Raw genomic sequence first — 23572 nt, forward strand, 5'->3', positions numbered from 1 at the left:
ATTGGGATGCCGTCAGGGCCAGTTGCTTTACTGGAATGGGTGTGTGTGTGTGGGGGGTAATCAAAACAAAAAACACAAAAAAACTTACGTAAGGCAAACGAACGATCTTAAATGTAAAAATTTGAAAAAGAAAACAGAAAAACGAATGTTAAAACTTCTGAAAAGAAAAAAAAAACACGTGAAAAATGGCTTAAATAAGCCTGTTTCAATATTAAAATTTTTAAAATCGGTGGGTACCCGGGTGTTTTTGGGTGTGTTTGGACGGTCGGGGGTGGGTGTTAATGAAGACCTAAGAATAAGTGAAGTAAAAAAAAAAAATAAAACAGAAAAACAAACATTACGTGAAATATTTAAATTTAAAAAATCGAAAAAGAAAAAAGACATCTCACACATTCGAACCCAAAACGTTTAATGATATAACGCTCTAACCAACTGAGTTAACACGACATAAAATTCTCTCAGTTCTTCAAATATTTAAACTAAATCAGGTCATGATGTCGTCTGACGCATGTGTAGAACTGATCTCGTAATGAGAGGATGGTTTTTGCTGACCACCCCCTGTAGAAAAGTGTTGATTTTAGGGAGGAAAAAAAATTAACGTTTTTGGCCAATTTTTCGATATTTGTCTGGCAAAGGATGGATCTTACATATGAGACTGAATTTGTGAATTTTTGTTCTGTCTCTCGAAAGTTTTTAGCAGACACACAAACACACATAGATACATTTTCGCTTTTATATATATAGACTAGCAGTAGGTACCCGGCGTTGACCTGGTGTTTGTAGGTGTGGGTGATCGGGCGGGGGTGGTGGGGTGTTAATGAAAATGTAAGAATAAGCGAAGTAAAAAACAAAAAAAAGAAAACGCGAAACAGAAAAACGAACGTTAAAAAATCTGAAAAATAAACCCGCCCATGTGAAAAATGGCTTAAATAACCCCGCTTCAATATTAAAATTTAAAAAATCGAAAAAAAAAAGACCTCTCACACCACGATTCGAACCCAAAACCTTTAGATAATGAGGCAGCGCTCTAAGCAACTGAGCTAAGACAACATTGACGAAATTGTGTCGCTTTTTCAAATATTTAAAGTAAATCAGGTTACGATGTTGTATGACACATGCGTGGAAGTGGAATCGTCATGAGAGGATTTTTTTGCTGACGTCCCCCCTGTAGAAAACTAATGATTTCAGGGTGAAGGAATTAACGTTTTTGGCCAATTTTTCGATATGTGTTGGCCGAAGGTTGGAAGTTTAAAATGATACCAATCTGGCGAAAATCCGTGATCCGTGTCGAAAGGTTTTGCGAGACATGCAAACACACATACATACATATGAACACACACACATACACACATTTTCGCTTTTATATTTATAGATATATATCTTAATGTCTAATATATCTATATATTCTATTTTGTAGGAGAAGGAACTGCAAGAAACGCAAAGCAGGAACACGCAGTTGGAAGAAAATGTCAATGTTTTAGAAAAACAAGTGAAACAAATTGAAATGGTAAGTAATCCCCCCCCCCCGAGAAAAAAAGGAGGTAGTAATCCCTGGGAGGACGGTATTATGATCACAGAACAGATACTACATAATTCCTTCCCACTCCCCCCCGTGTACCAGAGGTGGTAATATTTAGGATTTAGGAGGATGGTATCATGATGAAGAAACATGCAATGCAAAGAAGGAGGTAATACCTGGGAGGATGGTCTTGTAGGATAAAAACATATAGTCAGAGGTGAATTAATTTATCAACTTTATTTCTCATCTTTAACAAAACAAAAAAATTATGCAACCACGAGTGAGAAAAATGTATATATATGGGTTACAAACATATTTTACTACTATTATATATATATATATATATATATATATATATATATATATATGATATTAATTTTTTTACTATAATAATTAAATACCTACAGACACTAGTGTTTCATCCTTTCAGGAATCTTCAGTGCAGGGTGTCACGATCAATACCAGTCGAATGATTCAAACCTTGCAACACGAGATATCTCTGGCTCGATTAGCGAAGACCTAATCCATTCGGCTACCATTGACCGCGTGAAATAACGTTGAATTTAAACATCTTAATTTTTAAATGTTCATTTACGTCAGCCAGACAGTTATCTAATCGTTATACGATGATCTATGCATAAGAGTTAAATTTTACTACTATTATATATATATATAATAAATTCCACAGCCAAACAACGTCGCAACCCACAAGAGCCATGACAGTCAAAGAACCGGAAGTCCAAGTCTTTGACTTCCGGTTCTTTGACTGTATGATTCTTATGGGCTGCGACGTTGTTTGGCTGTGGAATTTATTATATACAATCCCTCACATTCTGAAAATCATACATATGTCTTGACGTCTAATATATAATTTATACTAGCATGGGTGCCCGGCGTTGCCCGGGTGTTTAGAGGTGTGTGTTGAGCAAAAAAAAAAAGTGGTAGTAGGAAGGCTGGCTGGAGTTATTGTGTAGGGAAAATATACACAGACAGACGCTTTCACATGTTATATATATATATATATATATATAATGTTATTTGTTTTTGTGATAGTTTTTTTTTTTTTTTTTTTTTTTTTAATGAATGAATTAAATTATTTACAAAAGTGCATTTTTACCTAAATGCGAGTTGGGAATAAATTTCCCTTTTAACCAATTTGGTACCCTCACATGGGGAGCGGTATATATATTATTTTTAAAAAATATTTTGCGATACGTTTTCATAAATTGAATTCATTCAAAAAAAAAAAACGTATCGCAAAAACAAAAACAAATAACATCTAAATAAATCACGATATATCCTAACTGTCGGCGAGATGGACCAGTTAAGAGGTCATGTTGAGGTCCCGATTTCGAATCTCACTAGATTCAGCCACTCTGATGAGTCGTAGACGGCGAAACACATGTCAGTGGATAATTATATTTTAAAAATAATATATATATATATATATATATATATATTTATACATATATACAGTGGCGTAGCAAGGACTGGGGGCGGTTCGCCCCGGGTAGCATGTGCCAGAGGGCGGCATTTTGAGAGGGTAAAAAAATAAATAAAAATAACTGAAAGCCAACAAAAAATCTGAAATTTTATGCCGAAACGGTTGTAAAAAATCGGGACTTTTAGAGATATCGGAATCGGAAAAATGTGTCCCTATTTTACGAGCGGCACATACCAGGGGGCGGCATTTTGAGAGGATGAAAATAAAAATGGAAAAAATAAATAAAAGCTAACAAAATATCTTAAATTTTATGCCGAAAGGTTTGTGAAAAAAATTGGAACTTTTGGAGGTATCGGAATCTAAAAAATATGTACCTGTATCGCCCTAGAAACTTCGGAACATAATAAACTCTTCACCAAATGAAATGATTTGTTAATCTCAATAAGTTTCTAGCTTGAAAAAATAATTCCGTGTAGACAGAAAAATGTTTTATTTTTTTAAAAATATTCAAACAAACAAACAAAAACACTTATAAATAAACAGAAAAAATTCATCTGTTTTTAATATTCTTGAAACGGCTATACAGAAACGTTGACCGCTTCGAATTCTAACTTCAGCTAGAAAAGAAAAAAAGCCCCCCCCCCCTCAAAAAAAAAAAAAGCAAATCGAAATTTTTTACAGAATTAAGATCAGTCTTTAAAAAAAAAACAGCCTGTAACAGTTTGTATTAATCTGACCGGATATTGTCTAGACTGACGGAAACAAATCTTTCTGTAAAGTGTTAAATTCTACGTCATTTTTAAAGGGTGTGTGATATATATATATATATATATATATATATATATATATATATATATATATATATATATATAATTTAAAGGAGATTAGAACAATAGTTTAAAGAGCTGAGTGTATTTTAATGTAACAGTGAAATTACTAGTTTAATTAAAATACAGGAAAGAGAAAGTGCTCGTTGTAATTTAGATATATAATAAGCTCGATAGTTAAATGTCCTAGAGCTACTTCAATATTAATGTGATTGATAATTTAAAATTTAAAAATCAAATTATAATTAAATTAAAAATCCGTTTCATAAGAAGGAATAACAACAAAATCATTTTTTAATTTAATTATAATTTGATTTTTAAATTTTAAATTATCAATCACATTACTTAATATATATATATATATATATATATATATATATATATATATATATATATATATGTGTGTGTGTGTGTGTGTGTCTGTCTGTCTTGCAAGTTTCTAACCTGTAAAACTATACAAAAAACTTTTTCTTTAGTCCCTCATTGAAAAATTATTTTGTCAGTAAATCATTTTATCTCCTGCGATCACTGAATCATTTTGTTTTTCACAAATTCACAAATGTTTTGGCGATTTTAAAAACAGTAAGCTAAACATTTTGGTTTCAATTCTCGGTGATGGCACACGAGTCAATTTTCCTTTTTTTTTTTTTTTTTTTAAATTTTTTAAATCATTACTGTATATTGGGTCCAATATAATATAATAATGTTGATTTACTTTTTCCTTTGACGGTAATGCCTGAGCTATGAAGACATGTTTGCTGCAAGGCTAAAAATTAAAACATGAACCAATAGCTATTACGTTACGCATGTATATTCATAATGCCGTCGTTCGACTTTCACCTAGCACATTCCATTTCCTTAATTTTCACATTTTTACACCGATTTTTCTCGGATAAACCCCGAATATAAAAGTTTTGCATGGGTCCAAATATCCTATATATTAAGTTTTATGTCTGTAGACCAAAACCTGACAGCGGACTTTGGTATGAAAAATTTTTTTAAACAAATATATATACGCATACATAAATATATGTAGAAAGAGGTTTGTGTTTACTATAAACTTTTTACGCAAATATTATGCAAGTATAAATCATGTAGAATATCTGCATGAATATAATTACACGTAATAGTTAACTAAAGATGATCATCCCATAAGAAAAGCGAAAAAACTAATAGGGAATTAATTAAAATGAATGTTTAAAAGAATATGCAAATTAGCTAGATCTTTTGCTGATGAATGCAATTCCACGACCCATATATAACAAAGTTGTATTTTCTTTTTAAATAAATAGAAAAAAGGGTTTTTAATATGAATATCAATACACACACAAAAAATTATAGTAGTATAGAAGATTTAGAAAAAAACTAAAAATTGCAAATAAAAATCGCAATAAGTAATTGTTTGTCTTCGGAAGAGGCCCTTCTCTTTTTTTCTCCCTCTTCATTTAAATGTAATGTGAACAAACATCTCTCTGCACAACTTCACCGCTTGAAATACCCCTGTAGGTAACCTCTAATTGACAGTAACTTCTTACGTCTCAGTGACAATATATTTTGGGGGGGTTTAATAAATGCAAAACAAAAAAAACTTGCACAATAAATTTTAAAAAAAGTAAATTATTAGCTCCTTTTTATTTATAGTTCTCTTTTCTTTTTTTTAATTTTCCTTCAGTCGAAGTTCCCAGAAATCAAGGAGTTCCGTACCTGGGACTAACAATTGATCTCTATATTCAATACGTAGATAATCGGATGTTCAATTTAAGTTCTTCAATACATTTTATACATATAAATACGTATATGATACGTACCATATATAAATACATACATATATGATACGTACCATATATAAATACATACATATATGATACGTACCATGTATAAATACATACATATATGATACGTACCATATATAAATACATACGTATATGATACGTACCATGTATAAATACATACGTATATGATACGTACCATGTATAAATACATACATATATGATACGTACCATGTATAAATACATACATATATGATACGTACCATATATAAATACATACATATATGATACGTACCATATATAAATACATACATATATGATACGTACCATATATAAATACATACATATATGATACGTACCATGTATAAATACATACATATATGATACGTACCATGTATAAATACATACGTATATGATACGTACCATATATAAATACATGCATATATGATACGTACCATATATAAATTAATACATATATGATACGTACCATATATAAATTAATACATATATGATACGTACCATATATAAATACATACATATATGATACGTACCATATATAAATACATACATACATATATGATACGTACCATGTATAAATACATACATATGATACGTACCATATATAAATACATACATATGATACGTACCATATATAAATACATACATATATGATACGTACCATATATAAATACATACATATATGATACGTACCATATATAAATAAATACATATATGATACGTACCATATATAAATACATACGTATATGATACGTACCATATATAAATACATACATATATGATACGTACCATGTATAAATACATACATATATGATACGTACCATATATAAATACATACATATATGATACGTACCATATATAAATAAATACATATATGATACGTACCATATATAAATACATACGTATATGATACGTACCATATATAAATACATGCATATATGATACGTACCATGTATAAATACATACATATATGATACGTACCATATATAAATACATACATATATGATACGTACCATGTATAAATACATACGTATATGATACGTACCATGTATAAATACATACGTATATGATACGTACCATGTATAAATACATACGTATATGATACGTACCATATATAAATACATGCATATATGATACGTACCATATATAAATTAATACATATATGATACGTACCATATATAAATACATACATATATGATACGTACCATATATAAATACATACATACATATATGATACGTACCATGTATAAATACATACATATGATACGTACCATATATAAATACATACATATATGATACGTACCATATATAAATACATACATATATGATACGTACCATATATAAATACATACATATATGATACGTACCATATATAAATACATACGTATATGATACGTACCATATATAAATACATACATATATGATACGTACCATGTATAAATACATACATATATGATACGTACCATGTATAAATACATACATATATGATACGTACCATATATAAATACATACATATATGATACGTACCATATATAAATAAATACATATGATACGTACCATATATAAATACATACGTATATGATACGTACCATATATAAATACATGCATATATGATACGTACCATGTATAAATACATACATATATGATACGTACCATATATAAATACATACATATATGATACGTACCATGTATAAATACATACGTATATGATACGTACCATGTATAAATACATACGTATATGATACGTACCATGTATAAATACATACATATATGATACGTACCATATATAAATACATACATATATGATACGTACCATGTATAAATACATACGTATATGATACGTACCATGTATAAATACATACATATATGATACGTACCATGTATAAATACATACGTATATGATACGTACCATGTATAAATACATACGTATATGATACGTACCATGTATAAATACATACATATATGATACGTACCATATATAAATACATACGTATATGATACGTACCATGTATAAATACATACGTATATGATACGTACCATGTATAAATACGTATATGATTCGTACCATGTATAAATACGTATATGATTCGTACCATGTATAAATACATACATATATGATACGTACCATGTATAAATACATACATATATGATACGTACCATGTATAAATACATACATATATGATACGTACCATATATAAATACATACATATACAAATACATACCACATATACTACATACAACATATATACATACATATATGATGCATACCATGTATAAATACATACATATATAAATAAATACATATACAAATACATACCATATAAATACATACATACCACATAAAATATATATATATACAGAAACACGAAAACAAATCTGTGATGGGCCGCACAAAGGTGACTTTTAAACCCTGCCAAACTCTGACATTCCTTGGCACACATTGTGCAGACATGTGCGCCACTAGTAGCACGTTCTTGATGCTTTCTTCTATATAAATACATACATATTTTTTTTTCTTATCAAGGCCTTGAGGCTACTCAGGGATAAGGGTTATTGCGTGTACCGTAATCAATGAGATAGTATTGTAGTAATCATTAGTATTGGAGATTTGATAAAGTGTCTTACTTAAGGGGGCGGTTTATCAGGAATTTGTTTATGTTGGACTTGAAGACATCCAAGTTGTAGTCAGGTGGGAAACAGGCAAACGGAAGAGAGCTCCACAGTCGTGCACTTCTGAGAAAGAAGCTTTGTTCATGGAATCTACGTTTGGATTTAGGCACAGATAAAGAGTGGGGAAAATTACTGACAGTGGTTTCAGCCAGACGGGTGTTTCTCGTGAAAGATTGGCGAGGGGGGGGGAGACGAGAGATTGGAGCTCAGACGAGCACTTGCCATGGAAATAACGATAAAACAAAGACATATGTAAATACATATTACATAAATACATATTCAATACATAGATATTCAGATGTTCAATTAAAGTTCTTTATCTCTCAAACACGAGTTAGTAAAGAAGTTTGGAGCATGATCTTTCTTCTCCTCAAATGACCATTTTAATATTATCATGTATTTTTCTTATTGTCTCTTTGTCTTACTGGATTCCAGGACAAGAATTTATCTTGTCTGGTGGAGTATCCAGCTTCGTGCTATTACTTGAGGTGACATCACTTAGAGAAGGTGCTCCGTTCCCCGTAAAAGCTAATGTGGGTTAGCCATACTGAGATTTTATTTGTGCTGTGAATAATGTGTGATTTTGAATGTTTGGTCAAGGTTTACTTGTATGGAAAAGTATCCTCATGCCAGATTGTTCTGACAAACTCCTGTACAGAGAGACGTTAGACACTCGAGCACAGTGTCTAGTAGATATTCAAGTTCTCTCCAGTAGGCATTCAATATATTCTAAGAGTCAAATATGAGCAAACAGCAAGTGTTGCTGCCACATCTGGAAAGAAGGAACCAAAAAATTAAAGCTTTGCCCACTTTATTCTGACCTTTATTCCAAACCTGACCCTGACATGGAAGACTTGCATCAAATCCATTGCCAAGGTTGTTGGAAAAATGATCGGAGCATTCTACCACTCCAAAAAATATCCCACTTTTGGCAAAATTCTCTACTTCAGTCAAAGTTCTCCAAAATCAAGGATCCCCTTCCTAGGGGCTAACACTTGGTCTCTACATGAGATACGTAGTTATTTGAATGTTCCATTAAATATCATTTACATCTCAAATGTTGAGTTTCTATTTAATTTGCCTCCCCCACGAGGGCAGAGTTAAACACCAGGGTTGTTTTCTAACTTGGAAAAAAAAAGGAACAAAAATTTAAAATTGTCTCAGTCGTGAAGGATTTCTCCTCCGCTGACAGAGAACAAGAAATTGAAGTGCAGCATCTGAAGAACAGATACTACACTTTGAGGTATTTATTTGCTTCCCCACTGAGCAAATTAGGCACAAGGCCGATTTTTAAAGTGAGGAGTGAAGGGGAAATGGAGACCAACTCCCCGGGGAGTGACAATTGGTATGGAGGGTTGCCCCTACGTTGACCAAGGTCTTATATGTGGGGTTGCCCCACATATGGTCTTTGCTTGCAGTATCTGCCGGAACAGATGGTATTTATTTGCTCCCCCACTGAGCAAATTAGGCACAAGGCCGATTTTTAATGTGAGGAGTGAAGGGGAAATGGGGACCAACTCCCCGGGGAGTAGGGGAGCTGGATAGTGACAATTGGTATGAAGGGTTGCCCCTACGTTGACCAAGGTCTTATATGTGGGGTTGCCCCCACATATGGTCTTTGCTTGCAGTATCTGCCGGAACAGATGGTATTTATTTGCTCCCCCACCGAGCAAATTAGGCACAAGGCTGATTTTTAATATGAGGAGTGAAGGGAGGGGGAAGGGGAAAAGGGGACCAGCTCCCGAGAGGTGGGAAATGGGGGCTGGTTAAAGGTCAGGCATGTGGGGTTGTCCCCACATCTGGTCTTTACTAGTCATAGCTGGTCTTTGCTAGTCATAGCTGGTCTTTGCTAGTCATAGCTGGTCTTTGCTAGTCATAGCTTGCAGTATCTGCCGGAACAGATGGTATTTATTTGCTCCCCCACTGAGCAAATTAGGCACAAGGCCGTTTTTAATGTGAGGTAAAAACCAGCTCCCCTAAAAGTAGGCAAAAAGGGGGCACTCTGGTTACCAAAAATAATAATTGTCCCAGTATAGAGGGTTTCCCCTCCATTGACTGGTACAAATTATCTTAAGTGCAGTATCTGCCGGAACAGATGGTATTTATTTGCTCCCCCACCGAACAAATTAGGCACAAGGCCAATTTTTAATGTGAGGAGTGAAGGGAGGGGGAAGGGAAAAAGGGGACCAGCTCCCGAGAGGTGGGAAATGGGAGCTGGTTAAAGGTCAGGCATGTGGGGTTGCCCCCACATCTGGTCTTTGCTAGTCATAGCTAGTCATAGCTTGCAGTATCTGCCGGAACAGATACTACACTTTGATCCCCCCCGAAGGCCAAGAAGTCTCAACTGTTGAGTTAGTAAAGAAGTTAATAGTATTAACTTTCCTCTCCCCAATCGATCATTTAAATATTTTACAGTATACGTTAATTTGTGGTCTCTTGGTCTTACTGGATTCCAGGACAAGAATTTATCTAGTCTGGTGGAGTATCTTGTTTCGTCTTATTACTTAAACTAACATCAATTAGAGAAGGTTCACCATTCTTTGTGGGCTATCCACACCGAGGAAATATTATTTGGGTTGTGAATACTATGAAATTTTGAATATTTAGTCAGCGTTTACTTGTACGGAAAATTATCCTCATGCCAGTTTGTCCTGACAAACCCCTGTACAGAAAGACGTTAGACACTTGATGGTAATGTCTAGTAGGCATTCAAGTTCTCTCCAGTAGGCATTCAATATATTCTAAGAGTCAAATATGTGTGAAGATGAAGTGTTGTTGCCACATCTGGAAAGAGGGAACCAAAAATTAAAGCTCAGTCGAGCACTTACCACGAAATCATAGACACTTGAGGATGATGGTTAGTAGACATTCAAGTTTCTCTCCAGTCAGAATGCGTTCAAAACTGTTCGTGCACAGCGTTTGTCAAACAATGTCTCCTTTACGAAAGAGTAAAGATTTTTTTTGTTGCAGTGTGGCCCATGTTTATGGAGATGGTCAGCTGACATGTCCCATGATAGATAAGGAGGAGAACTGGGGTGGGGTAGGGATAGGTTAAAGTAGGGGGTGCGGGATGTCTTGTGAAGTTGGGCATCACAAATACAAGAATATCACTTTCGCATTATGTTTTTTTTTTTTTTTTTAGTAAATTAATTGGATGAATTATTTAGTAAGTCTTCTGATAAGAGAGGAAAGGAGGGGAGGTTAAAAAAAAAAAAAAAAAAAAAAATGATCATCCTGGAATGTAGCCTTCATTTTGAAAATGACGTTTTTTTTGATTGAGGTTAATCTTGGCTCTGAAATATTGACATTTTTCATTGGATTTTCGCTGCATTTTATTATTATTATTATTATTATTATTATTATTATTATTATTATTATTATTATTATTATTATTATTATTGTTGTTATTTTTATTATTATTATTTTTATTTATTATTATTATTATTATTATTTATTATTATTATTTTCGATACATCATGGCTATTGACTTTCATGTCATCATATGACCAGATTGTTGCCTGTTCAAGAATAAAAACAGACGATGCAAATATCACCCACTTCTTTTCTCCGGAACCATATCTTGCCAAGAGAAAAACACAGTAAAACATATTTTAATAAACTGCATCGATTTAGTCCCCCCCCCCCCCCTGCCCAGCAAAAATCGTACAATAGTAATAACATCAAAGAACTCTTTGCAAAAGCAAATAAAATAGGAATACGAAATTTTAATGGTTTCGTATTAAATGATAGGTTTCATTGCCCTATTTTTTTTTATTACATTTTCACCCCAAACAAGGCACATTGCCACTTTGGTGTAGGGGGCTACTATCAGGGGCAGCAACTACTGGGGCACTATGTTGGGATTTGGGCAGCAAGATGTCGGTTCACGTTAAACTTGAACTTCTGCAGGAACCTAGAATGGAATTCCAGAGTTTAGCGGTTCTGGGGAAGAAACTACTGGAGTAGAAAGATCTTTTACATCTAGGGATCTCTACTGTGTTGGGGTGGGATTTAGCTGCCTGTCGGGTTTGTCGAGGGTGTCTACGTCGTGGGGGCACAAGTGTCTGCAGTTCGTCAGAGCATTCACCATTAAAATACTTGTAGAACAAGCAGAGGGATGCAACATTTCGTCGATGGGACAGTGGCTGAAGCTTAGATGTCAGTTCAGGGCCTATCAGATTGGCGACTCTTTTTTTTAACCTTGTCTAGGAGCGAGAGACTAGTAGCAGATGCAAATATGACAACAATACTCCATACATGGGCGAATGGTGGCCTTATAGAGGTACAGGATACTTTCAGGTGTCAGTAGTTTTCTAGCACGGTAGAGAGCGCCTTAATTGTTCCAACTCATGTTTCCTATGAACGTTAGATGAAGCAGTTTGAAAGATGTACTCTCAGGCAGAGAGTCATTGAATTCTATTTATGCATAATTGCGTAGAATTTAAGATGAAATATATCCTAATATATATCCTAGCTTGAGGCAGTTGCCTGTATAGCTGCATTGATGGGCTGTGAAATAGTGAAACAGTACTGTATGTGGATGACTATAATGCTCCCTATATTGGGTTGAGCATATTGGGAAGTGATAGACAAATTACCATTAGCGTATGAAGCAATGCTCTTTGTGTAAACAAATTGAGCTTAGGTATTTGTACAATGTCAAAACATTGTTAATTCACTGCTCGCATAGCAGCAGCCGAATAGGTTCGAAGCTCCAACTGTCGTTTGGGCAGTTGGGTTTCGATCCTGGCTTGAAGTAGATGCTTGTCTAGCCGTGAGCTGTGAAAACAGGGAAACAGTACTGTATGTGGATGACTACATATATATAAAAGTGAAAGTGTCTGTCTGTCTGTGTACATTTTCCTTCGCAATAACTTTGTTAATTTTCAGCCTACAGACTCGAAATTTGATATACAGGGTACTGAGATTTGGGAAAATCTATGTGATCGGTTTTCGGCCAGAAATTTGGTTGTTAAGGGGTCAAAGTTCAACGATTTGACCTTTGAGAACTCTACCAACTCCTCCGACAATTTGGAGTGTAAACACTTTAAATTTTAGATATAGGTTTCTTGGACATAGATCTAACTTAATAACTTGATTGGAGCCCAAAATAATAAATTTTAAGAGGTCATAATAGGGGTCAAAATATAAAAAAATTGACTTTTTTTTGCTTAGCATGCACCTCCAAACATCCGGGCAACGCCGGGCCTAAATACTAGTATATCTATAAAAGTGAACGTGTCTGTCTGTCTGTGTATCTGTGTACATTTCCCTATGCAATAACTCTGTCGATTTTTAGTCTACAGACTAGATATTTGATATACAGGCTACTGAGATTTAGGAACATCTTTGTAATCGGTTTTCAACCAGAAATTTGGCTGTTAAGGGGTCAAAGTTAAAAAAAATTGACCGCTTCTTTTTTTGCTCAGCATACACTTCCAAACACTCAGGCAACGCCGGGCACCAATGCTAGTATATATATATATATATATATATATGTTACAATAACAAATCGCCTCTTCTTGTAAGTGATTACATATGAGATAGGATAGCCGAGGATTTGAACCTGTACAGCTAGATTTGGAATTGAGAATTCCGATCATAAGTTAAAATAAATAATACAGAATGTTATTGAAAATGGAATGTAGAATTAACCATTGTTTAGTTCACATAAAATAGTTAGATATCTGTTTATTGAAATAGGAATGTGATAATGTAATTTTGTTTCTGTTAAAGAAATGAAATTAAAATAAGGGATCTAGATCCGAACAATAGAAAATGTTAAACATATTTGTAAAGTGGGTTAGGAAAATTAGGTTGGAGAGAAATCGGTTGTTGTAAAACGTGAGGAACAATGCATGCTTAGAGACAGAGGCATGTCAGGCCACAAGTCCGAGATGCATGTTTTTGGTCACGCAATGACGTCACGAGTTCTCAATATAGAGAGCTTTAGGTCAGTAAGAGTCAGTCAGTCAGGGGGAGAGAGAGAGAAGTCAGAGGTCGGACAAGGTCGGACAGACAGAACTGACATTCCACCTTGGAAGCGAAGGGGAGAAGAAAGAATCATGTAGAGACTTTGAATTCCTTGATGCAAAGCCATTGACCGGTCGTATGGAATAAACTAACAACTTCAAAATTTTGTATCTGCATCTTCGTGTTATGTTATTCAACAACAAACGTATTATATTCCACTGATCTGTATTTATTTATTGTGGATAAACTCATATCAAAAATAGGTAAAGAAATATGTGTCAATGTTATAGAAACACTCCCACTCTCAGAACTGTCAAACAGTATAAATGTCAATCTATCTATCTATTTATCTAAATCCTTCCTCATCTAATTGAATTAAATGTCTGTATTAAAAATGTCCATGTGTCCATTTATATATAAGATCTGTTTCTATCTCCAAACGCACAACAATAATATATAACATACATCATCTCTCGCTAATAAGACAATATGTAACATATATGGTAATTTGGTGCCGTGACCAGCATATATATATAATGAACAGCTACAGCAGGAATTTTAGTGTTGCCATAGATGGTAGTCTCGCCAGCATAAATGTCTATGAATGATCTTAGGATGTGATTTGGGAGATCATCGCTACAATGTTGCATCCCTGTTCCTGTTTTACAAGTATTTTAATGGAATGTGCTCTGATGAACTCATTGCACTTGTGCCCCCTCGACGTACATCCCATCCCTTCACTGTTGAGGTCCTTAAATACTAGAAAAATTTCTACTCTAATAATTTCTTCCCTTGAACAGCTAGACTTTTGAATTCGCTTCTTTGCTACCTGCTTCCCTGATTGTACTGATATGCAGAGGTTTAAATGTAACGTAAACCAACATCTTGTTAATCTTTCATAGGCATGGTCCCAAATAGTAGCCCCTTATGTCTTTTCTAGGTCCCAAATTAGAAAAAAAAAAACAAGCATTGTACACCCTTAAAATTTTGATGATGAAAGGGAGATAATCCCGTGTTGATCTTTATTAAAGTGGCCTTCCCTTTGTCAACCAATTTTTTTTTTCACAGATTCGAAACAATGACTAGAAAGTCGAGACTGACTCACAAAAATACGAAAATATCTACGGAGCCAGTAACTTTTCTCCTTTCTTTTCAAAACAAAAACCAACTTGCCTGAAGATGACTGAAGGACAATCCGACCGAACATTGCACAAATAACACTCAAGATGAGAACAATAGTCCGATAAAAACATGTAATATTATTAGTCATCATCTATAAAATTTCAGAATTTTCATACAAAACAATGGAAACTTTTGTTAAGCTGACTGGATTCAACTAAACCGAAAAAAATTTTTTTTTTTTTTTAATCACATTTTCACCCCAAACAAGGCACAGTGCCACTTTGATGTAGGAGGCTACTATCGGGAACATAAGTTGCAGGGATACTATGTAGGGAGTTGAGCAGCAAGATGTCTGTTCACATTACACTTGAACTTCTGCATGTCAGTACAATTGGGAAAGCAGGAACTCGGGAGTTCCAAAATCTAGCAGTTCTGGGGAAGAAACTATTGGAGTAAAAGGCTTTCTTACATCTCGAGATCTCTACTGTGAAGGGGTGGGATTTTGCTGCTTGGTAGGTTTGTCAGGAGTATGTGTAGTTCGTCAGAGCATTCACCATTAAAGTACTTGTAGAACAGGCAGAGGGATGCAACATTTCGTCGATGAGTGAATGATGGCCTTATAGAAGTACAGGATACTTTCGGGTGTTAGTAGCCAGTATCTTCAGACAGCTTGATTAAAAAACCTACTGGGGTACTATGTAGGGAGTTGGGGAGCAAGATGTCTGTTCACATTACACTTGAACTTCTGCATGTCAGTACAATTGAGAAAGCAGGGACATGGAAGGGAATTCCAAAGTCTAGTGGTTCTGAGGAAGAAACTACTGGAGTAGTAGGCTCTCTTACATCTAGGGATCTCTACTGTGAAGGGGTGGGATTTAGCTGTTTGTCGGGGGTATTTACATTGAGGGGGTACAAGTGCTTGCAGTTCGTCAATTGGGAAAGCAGGAACTCGAGAGTTTCAAAATCTAGCAGTTTTGGGGAAGAAACTGTTGGAGTAAAAGGCTTTCTTACATCTCGAGATCTCTACTGTGAAGGGGTGGGATTTTGCTGCTTGTTAGGTTTGTCAGGAGTATGTGTAGTTCGTCAGAGCATTCACCGTTAAAGTACTTGTAGAGCAGGCAGAGTGATGCAACATTTCGTCGATGGGGCAGAGGCTGAAGCTTGGATGACAGTTCAGGACCTATCAGGTTGGCGACTCTCTGTCCAGGAGTGAGAGACTAGTAGCAGATGCCTAAATGTGACAACAATACTCCATACATGAGTGAATGATGGCCTTATAGAAGTACAGGATACTTTCGGGCATTAGTAGCATTCTAGCACGTAGCCAGTATCTTCAGACAGCCTGATTAAAAAGATTTTTTTTTTACATTTTCACCCCAAACAAGGCACGTTGGCACTTTAATGTAGAGGGCTACTATCAGAGACATAAGCTACAGGGGTACTATGTAGGGAGTTGGGGAGCAAGATGTCGGTTCACGTTATACTTGAACTTCTGCATGTCAGTACAGTTGGGGAAGCAGGGACACGGAAGGGAATTCCAAAGTCTAGTGGTTCTGAGGGAGAAACTACTGGAGTAGAAGGCTCTCTTACATCTAGGGATCTCAACTGTTAAGGGGTGGGATTTTGCTGTTTGTCGGGGGTATTTACATCGAGAGGGTACAAGTGCTTGCAGTTCGTCAGAGCATTCACCGTTAAAATACTTGTAGAACAGGCAGAGGGATGCTACATTTCGTCGATGGGACAGAGGCTGAAGCTTAGATGACAGTTCAGGACCTATCAGGTTGGCGACTCTCTTTTGAACCTTGTCCAAGAGCAAGATACTAGTAGCAGATGCACCAGCCCAAATGTGACAACAATACTCCATACATGGGTGAATGATGGCCTTGTAGAGGTACAGCTTTCTAGCATGGTAGAAAGAGCTCACCTTCTTCGTAACAGCCTTAGCAATTCTCTCAATGTAACTGTTCCAGCTCATGATCCCTGTGAACGTTAAGTCGAAGAGTTTGAAAGAAGTACTTTCAGGTAATGTATCTTTAGCCATAGTTATTAGTGGTTGAGAAGGTTTTTGTAATTATTGAAGGGAACAAGCTTAGTCTTGGCAGCATTGAATGTGACCATCTATTTTTGTCCCCATTCCACTACAGGTTGGAGGCCATCCTCTAGTGTTTTTGCCATTTCCTTAAATATGCGTCTATTTATTTTCCTGTCATGCCTGTTATAGAGAGTTGTGTCATCAGCAAATATAATACTCTCAGAAATAATTTTATGAGGGAAGTCATTTATGAATATTAGGAATAATAAAGGTCCAAGGATTGGCCCTCGAGGTACACCCACATTTGTATCATATTGTTTAAATATACGACTGTCGAGAACAACCTGGATTTTTCTCTTATTTAAGAAAGATTTAATTATGTTAAGTATTCGTCCAGGGATTCCGTAAGATGTGATTTTCCTGAGAAGAGCATTGTGCCATACCCTGTCAAAAGCCTTAGATATATCGAGGGCTACCACTCTACCCTCCCCTGCTTTGTCCAATGAATGGTATATACGTTCAGAGATTACAGTTAGGATATCTGCTGTGGTAAATCCATATTGATTGTCGGTCAGGGGATGGACTGGAGCTTGATTAATTAAGGACTCAAATATTTTGGCTAAAACAGGGGAAGGCTAATAGGACGATAATGTATTGGGTCAGTTCTTCCATCAGAATTCTTGTAAACTGGTACCACAGAAGCAGTTTTCCAGCAGTCAGGAAAGCAAGATTCGTTAAGGCATTTGTTGTAATGTTCGGAGGGGATTGGAGCAACCTCAACGGGGCATTTTTTTAATAGCACAGCCGGGATGAGATCAGGCCTACATGCTTTTAAGGTGTCTAGGTTTTTTATGTACCTGGAAAGGGTGATTTTTAGATTGTCTAGTGTGGCGTCTGTCCACAAAGGAAAGTCAGGGAGAGAGTGGTTTGCTTGGTCCAGTGTAGAGTTGGAGGAAAACCAACTGGCAAGTATGTTAGCCTTCTCGGTTGCTGTGCAAACAACCTCATGATTATTGGATAGTGGGGGGATTGTCGATTGGCCATGCCTTATAGCAAAACTAAATAAGGTTTGTATTAACTGTATTATTCGGACTAATGTTCTTCTCGCAATATTTTAGCTGATGTACTTATTATCCCAAAGAACCAGCTATGCAAACATTTTGCAATATTTTTCAATAATAATTAAAAAAAATTTTCTTTACAATCAATTTTTATTTAACATTAAGAAATTATTTTCTAAACTATATTGTTTACATTTTCTTTTTAAGTAAAATTAAGAAAATAATTAAAAAAATATTGTTTATATCCATCTTAATTCAAAAGGGTTACTTTTTGGTAGCTTCACTGGTTGTTAACCTAAATCTTCCGAATGTCAGAATGAGGCTAGTCTGCGGGACCTACTTATTTAAGCTGCACCTTTTTTTTTGGGGGGGGGGGTATTTACAAAATGAAGATGCAGCAAACTGTTCAAAAAGATTTAGAATATATCGTCAAAGCCAGTCAACATCTGAAAAAGAAAAACATACGTTCAGATGAATAACTTCACATCTCCATCGTCCAATAAATTCGTGCTTCCATGTGGGCTCGAGAAAATAAAGTTTGTAGGATCAGTACACACACGCGCGAATAAAATTTTTGTAGAATTAGTTCACATCTCCTTGAGGAATAGATCTCTTTCACCCCTTTTTTTATTATAGTACATCATAAAATCCAAATGTTGAAACTGTGGAAGATTTCTAAGTCCCACTTAAAAGTTGCCCAGAAAATACAGTAGAAAGGAGGAAAGAGAAGCATTGTTTAAATTACATATATAAAAGATGCTGGAAATTCTCCCTATGCATTTCTCGGCACGTTTAACAACGTTTGCAGATACTGCCTGTAGATTTTCTCCGGTGATTCTCCTGATAGCGTTGGTAATGTTCTTCTTTTAGTTGATCTAGATTGTGAGGATTATCTGCATAAACTTTTGGTTTTAGATTCCCTCAAAGATGAAAATCACATGATGACAAGTCCGAGGAACGTGGTGGCCATAACCTGTTGCTTATTGTTGTCTCTTCTGTAAGCATATCATGAACTCGTGTCAGTGATCTGTGAGATATGTGGCTTGTAGCGTCATCTTGTTGAAAAAAGAATTGCATGCTGTCTTGTGGTGTCAGTTGGTTGGTAAGAGGAAGATTAGAGAGATCGTGCTACTTTTAAGTGGGCCACCCTGTGGATGACACCAAAGAAGTAAGACGACATATTGCAATTGCAAAAGTAGCAGTGATTGTGCTAACCAATATCTGGGAAGGCGGATCCATTTCACAACGCACAAAGAAACAACTCCTGCAAGCTTTGGTATTCTCAATAGCAACATACGGAGCAGAATGTTGTGTCTTGAAGAAAATCGAGGAAAATTGCTGCTTTTAAATTGTGGTGCTACCGTTGATTTCTTCGTACAAACGTACGCGTTCTGGAGAAAACTGGAAAGTGCTGGACAACATCAATGATAGGAAATTACGATTTTTGGGACGTGTCCAGAACAGACGGCCTAACAAAAGATCTGGTCTTTGGTACAACCCCTGGCAAAAGAGGGTGTGGAAAACCAAAAACATGTCAAAAATGTGAAGGACATCACGGATGGCTGAGTTGCTCGGAATGGCGCAGAATCGGAGCGACAATATAATGACCATTTCATCAAAGAGAGAGGAAAAGTACGGTAAACAAATGGATGAAAGAAACCCCTTCTTACTCAGCCCCTCCTCCAGTAACGAACAATGAAATAGCAATGCCCTGTAATCACTTTGAGGAGTATAATTTTTCAGTTGATATATAACCCTTTTAAACTAACCCGTTAACATTAACCACCAATGCGGGGGCGCAGAAATACCTGGATTAGGACTCAGGCGTGGGGAAAAACCTCTCGATGCTGATGGACCCATAGATCTTCCCAGGTCATCCGTCTAGGAGAAGGAAAACTCTGAAGCTAAACCTAAGGGGAGGAAGGCCTCTCCAGTCCTAGACGACAACCTTCCTAGAGCTGGTGACTCAAACAAATTACCGGTCTGCAAACCGAAACTGCTTGAGGAGTAGATAGGCACTGTCTATCTCCCAGCTTCCATACTCCTTCTTTGCCTATTAGCTAGGTGTAGAGGTCAAATCACAGGGAGTCGACAGACCTTCAGTGGTCGATCTTGTTTCCTGACTAGAGCAATGAACGCCATTTTCCCCACTCCCGACACATCTCATCCCCTTAACTGGGCATTTGGGAGTGCTTGAATGCCATAATGCCAGTACAAGTAGATTTGGTTGACCATCGTCTGATGGATTGAGGGTACCAGGATAGACAGTTCCTGGCTGCTGTTTCCCTAACTTTTTGGTAGCACTTAGAGCAGCTGCTGCATCAACAGTTGTATAATATTGGGTTGTTTGTAGTGCCATGTCGCGCATGGAAAGGGACCCTGCACTCACCCCAGTGGGCTATCCCGAGTCCACAATCCTAATAGATGGCAGGACAACTGATGGTCTGCTTGTGTTGCATGTCTGGTATTCTGCATAACCACTTGTTCAGCATCCCTTACCTAAACTGAAACTCTTAAAAAAAAAATGACCGTACAATAAAAAATCACGCTAAAACCAGGCCCAAACTCAAACAAAACCAACCTGCCTTCTCCCTTGAGGCTTGCATTTACGAACCTCCGTGGGCTTAGAACTAATTTAGCTGATGTTGAAGCATTTCTCCTAACAAACACCCCGGATATCTTAACACTAAGTGAGAAACTAACCGCCACTCCTCCATCCCCTCTAACTACTTTAACATGTCTGGCTATCTCCCACTCTGCCGTAAGGACTCTGACAGACATATGCACGGACTTGGAGCCTACATTCGTAACACCATCCCCCTGACTAGAGAAACAAACCTAGAAATGGATGATCAATCCTATATGTGCTTTAGACTAAACATACAACACAACATTAGCTACTTTTATTTTCTCTACCGCTCTCCCTCGACCCAGGACTGCACCATAATAAACAAAGTCTCTGACAGCATAGACACAACACTCTCCCTTGACACTAGTGCACAAGTACATGTATTTGGTGACTTTAATGTTCACCACAAAAACTGGCTTGGATTCTCTACTTACACAGATGCAGCGGGCAGCACAACACATAGCTTCGCTATATCTCACTCCCTATCACAAATTGTTATGTTTCCAACCCGTTTCCCTGACCAGGAAGAACAGCACGTATCACTTCTAGATCTGTTTCTGACCACAGTTCCCAAGGATTGTATAACAAATGCTGACAGCCCACTCGGGAACGCTGATCATGCAGTGATAATGGTCGAAATCGCCCTAAACTCTAGACCCAAAACTGAAGAGCCAGTGTTCAAAACAACGAAATATTATAAAAAGGCTGACTGGGAAGTCATCAGAGATCTTATCAGAGATGCCCCATGGGGAAATATTTTTTCTCTTCCTGCTGAACAGTGTGAAAATGAGACCACTGAATGGTTCAAAACGGTAATTGAAGCACATGTTCCCATGCAGAAATTTTATAGCAAGCCCCACTCTCCCCAATGTTTTACTTCTACTTGCGCAACTGCCATTGCTCAAAGGCAGCATGCATACCACAGGTTTAACCGACATAAGTCCAGTTCAAACAAGCAGAAGTATATAGAAGCTAGAAATAATGTTAAGAAAGAAATAGCGACAGCTAAGAGAGAATTTACTGGACCCACTAAAAAACACCTCGAAGCACAAAAATTAGGAACTTTTGACTTTTCGAAAATCTACAACACTGTAGTAAATAATGGACAATCAACAATTCCTCCAACAATCATGAGGTTGTTTGCTCAGCAACCGACAAGCTAATATGCTTGCCAGTTGGTTTGCCTCAAACTACACATTGGACCCTTCCAACCACCCCCTGCCTGACTTACCTATGCGGACAGGCACAATGCTAGACGATCTAAAAATCACCCCTTCTCAGGTACATGCTATCATAAAAAACCTTGACGCTTCAAAAGCATGTGAACCCGATCTCATACCAGCTGTGCTATTAAAAAAGTGCTCAGCTGAAGTAGCTCCAGTTCTCTTCAAACTCTATAACAAATGCCTTAATGAATCTTGCTTTCTGGGCTGTTGGAAAACTGCTTCTGTGGTACCAGTATTCAAGAATTCTGGCGAAAGAACTGACCCATCAAATTATTGCCCCATTAGCCTCCTCCCACTTTTCGCCAAAATATTTGAGACCATAATTAACCATGCTCTAGTCCATCACCTTACAGATGCTAAACCTCTGACTGACAAACAATATGGATTTAGACAAGCCCGTTCCACCACAGACATCCTCACTGTAATCTCTGAACGTATATACCATTCACTGGACAAAGCGGAGGAGGGCAGAGCGGTAGCTCTAGATATTTCTAAGACTTTTGACAGGGTATGGCATGAGGGTCTCCTCAGGAAAATTAGATCATATGGTATCACTGGTAGAATACTTAACATAATTAAATCCTTCTTAGATAAGAGAAAAATCCAGGTTGTCCTCGACGGTTGTACATCTAAACAATATGATATAAATGCAGGAGTGCCTCAGGGATCTATCCTTGGACCTCTATTGTTCCTAATATTCATTAATGACCTCCCGACAAAATTGCTTCTGAGATGGGTATATATGCTGATGACACCACACTCTATAACAGGCATGACAGGAAAACAAATGAACACATATCTAAAGAAATGGCAAAAACACTAGAGGATGACCTCCAATCTGTAGTGGAATGGGGATATAAATGGATGGTCACATTCAATGCTGCCAAGACTGAACTGGTTTCCTTCAATAATTACAAGAAACCTTCTCTGCCACCAATAGCAATGGCCAGTGACTCTTTATCTGAGAGTACATCTTTCAAACTGCTTGGCCTAACGTTCACAGGAAACATGAGTTGGAACAATTACATTGAAAGCATTGCCAGGTCCGCTGCAAAAAAGGTAGGCTCTCTCTACCGTGCTAGAAAACTACTAACACCCGAAAGTATCCTGTACCTCTATAAGGTCACCATTCGCCCATGTATGGAATATTACTGTCACATTTGGGCTGGTGCATCTGCTACTAGTCTCTCACTCCTAGACAAGATTCAAAAGAGAGTTGCAAATCTGATAGGCCCTGAACTGGCATCTAAGCTTCAGCCTCTGTCCCATCGACGAAACGTTG

General features: G+C 36.5%; 1 protein-coding gene across 19 annotated transcripts in view; it reads left to right on the top strand.

Moving 5' to 3' along the window:
* Positions 1 to 23572, top strand: part of LOC145270654 (RIMS-binding protein 2-like) — a 1565000-nt gene that overhangs the window by 1021717 nt on the left and 519711 nt on the right. For all 19 annotated transcript variants that reach the window (XM_080126270.1, XM_080126275.1, XM_080126269.1 and 16 more), the window contains one exon: positions 1418 to 1507. In XM_080126270.1, coding sequence (XP_079982396.1) covers positions 1418 to 1507 — 90 coding nt within the window. The remainder of the gene's footprint in view (positions 1 to 1417; positions 1508 to 23572) is intronic.

Source organism: Euprymna scolopes, chromosome 46 (assembly GCF_053919585.1).
Source record: "Euprymna scolopes isolate OS-2025 chromosome 46, ASM5391958v1, whole genome shotgun sequence".
NCBI classification, from domain to species: domain Eukaryota; kingdom Metazoa; phylum Mollusca; class Cephalopoda; order Sepiida; family Sepiolidae; genus Euprymna; species Euprymna scolopes.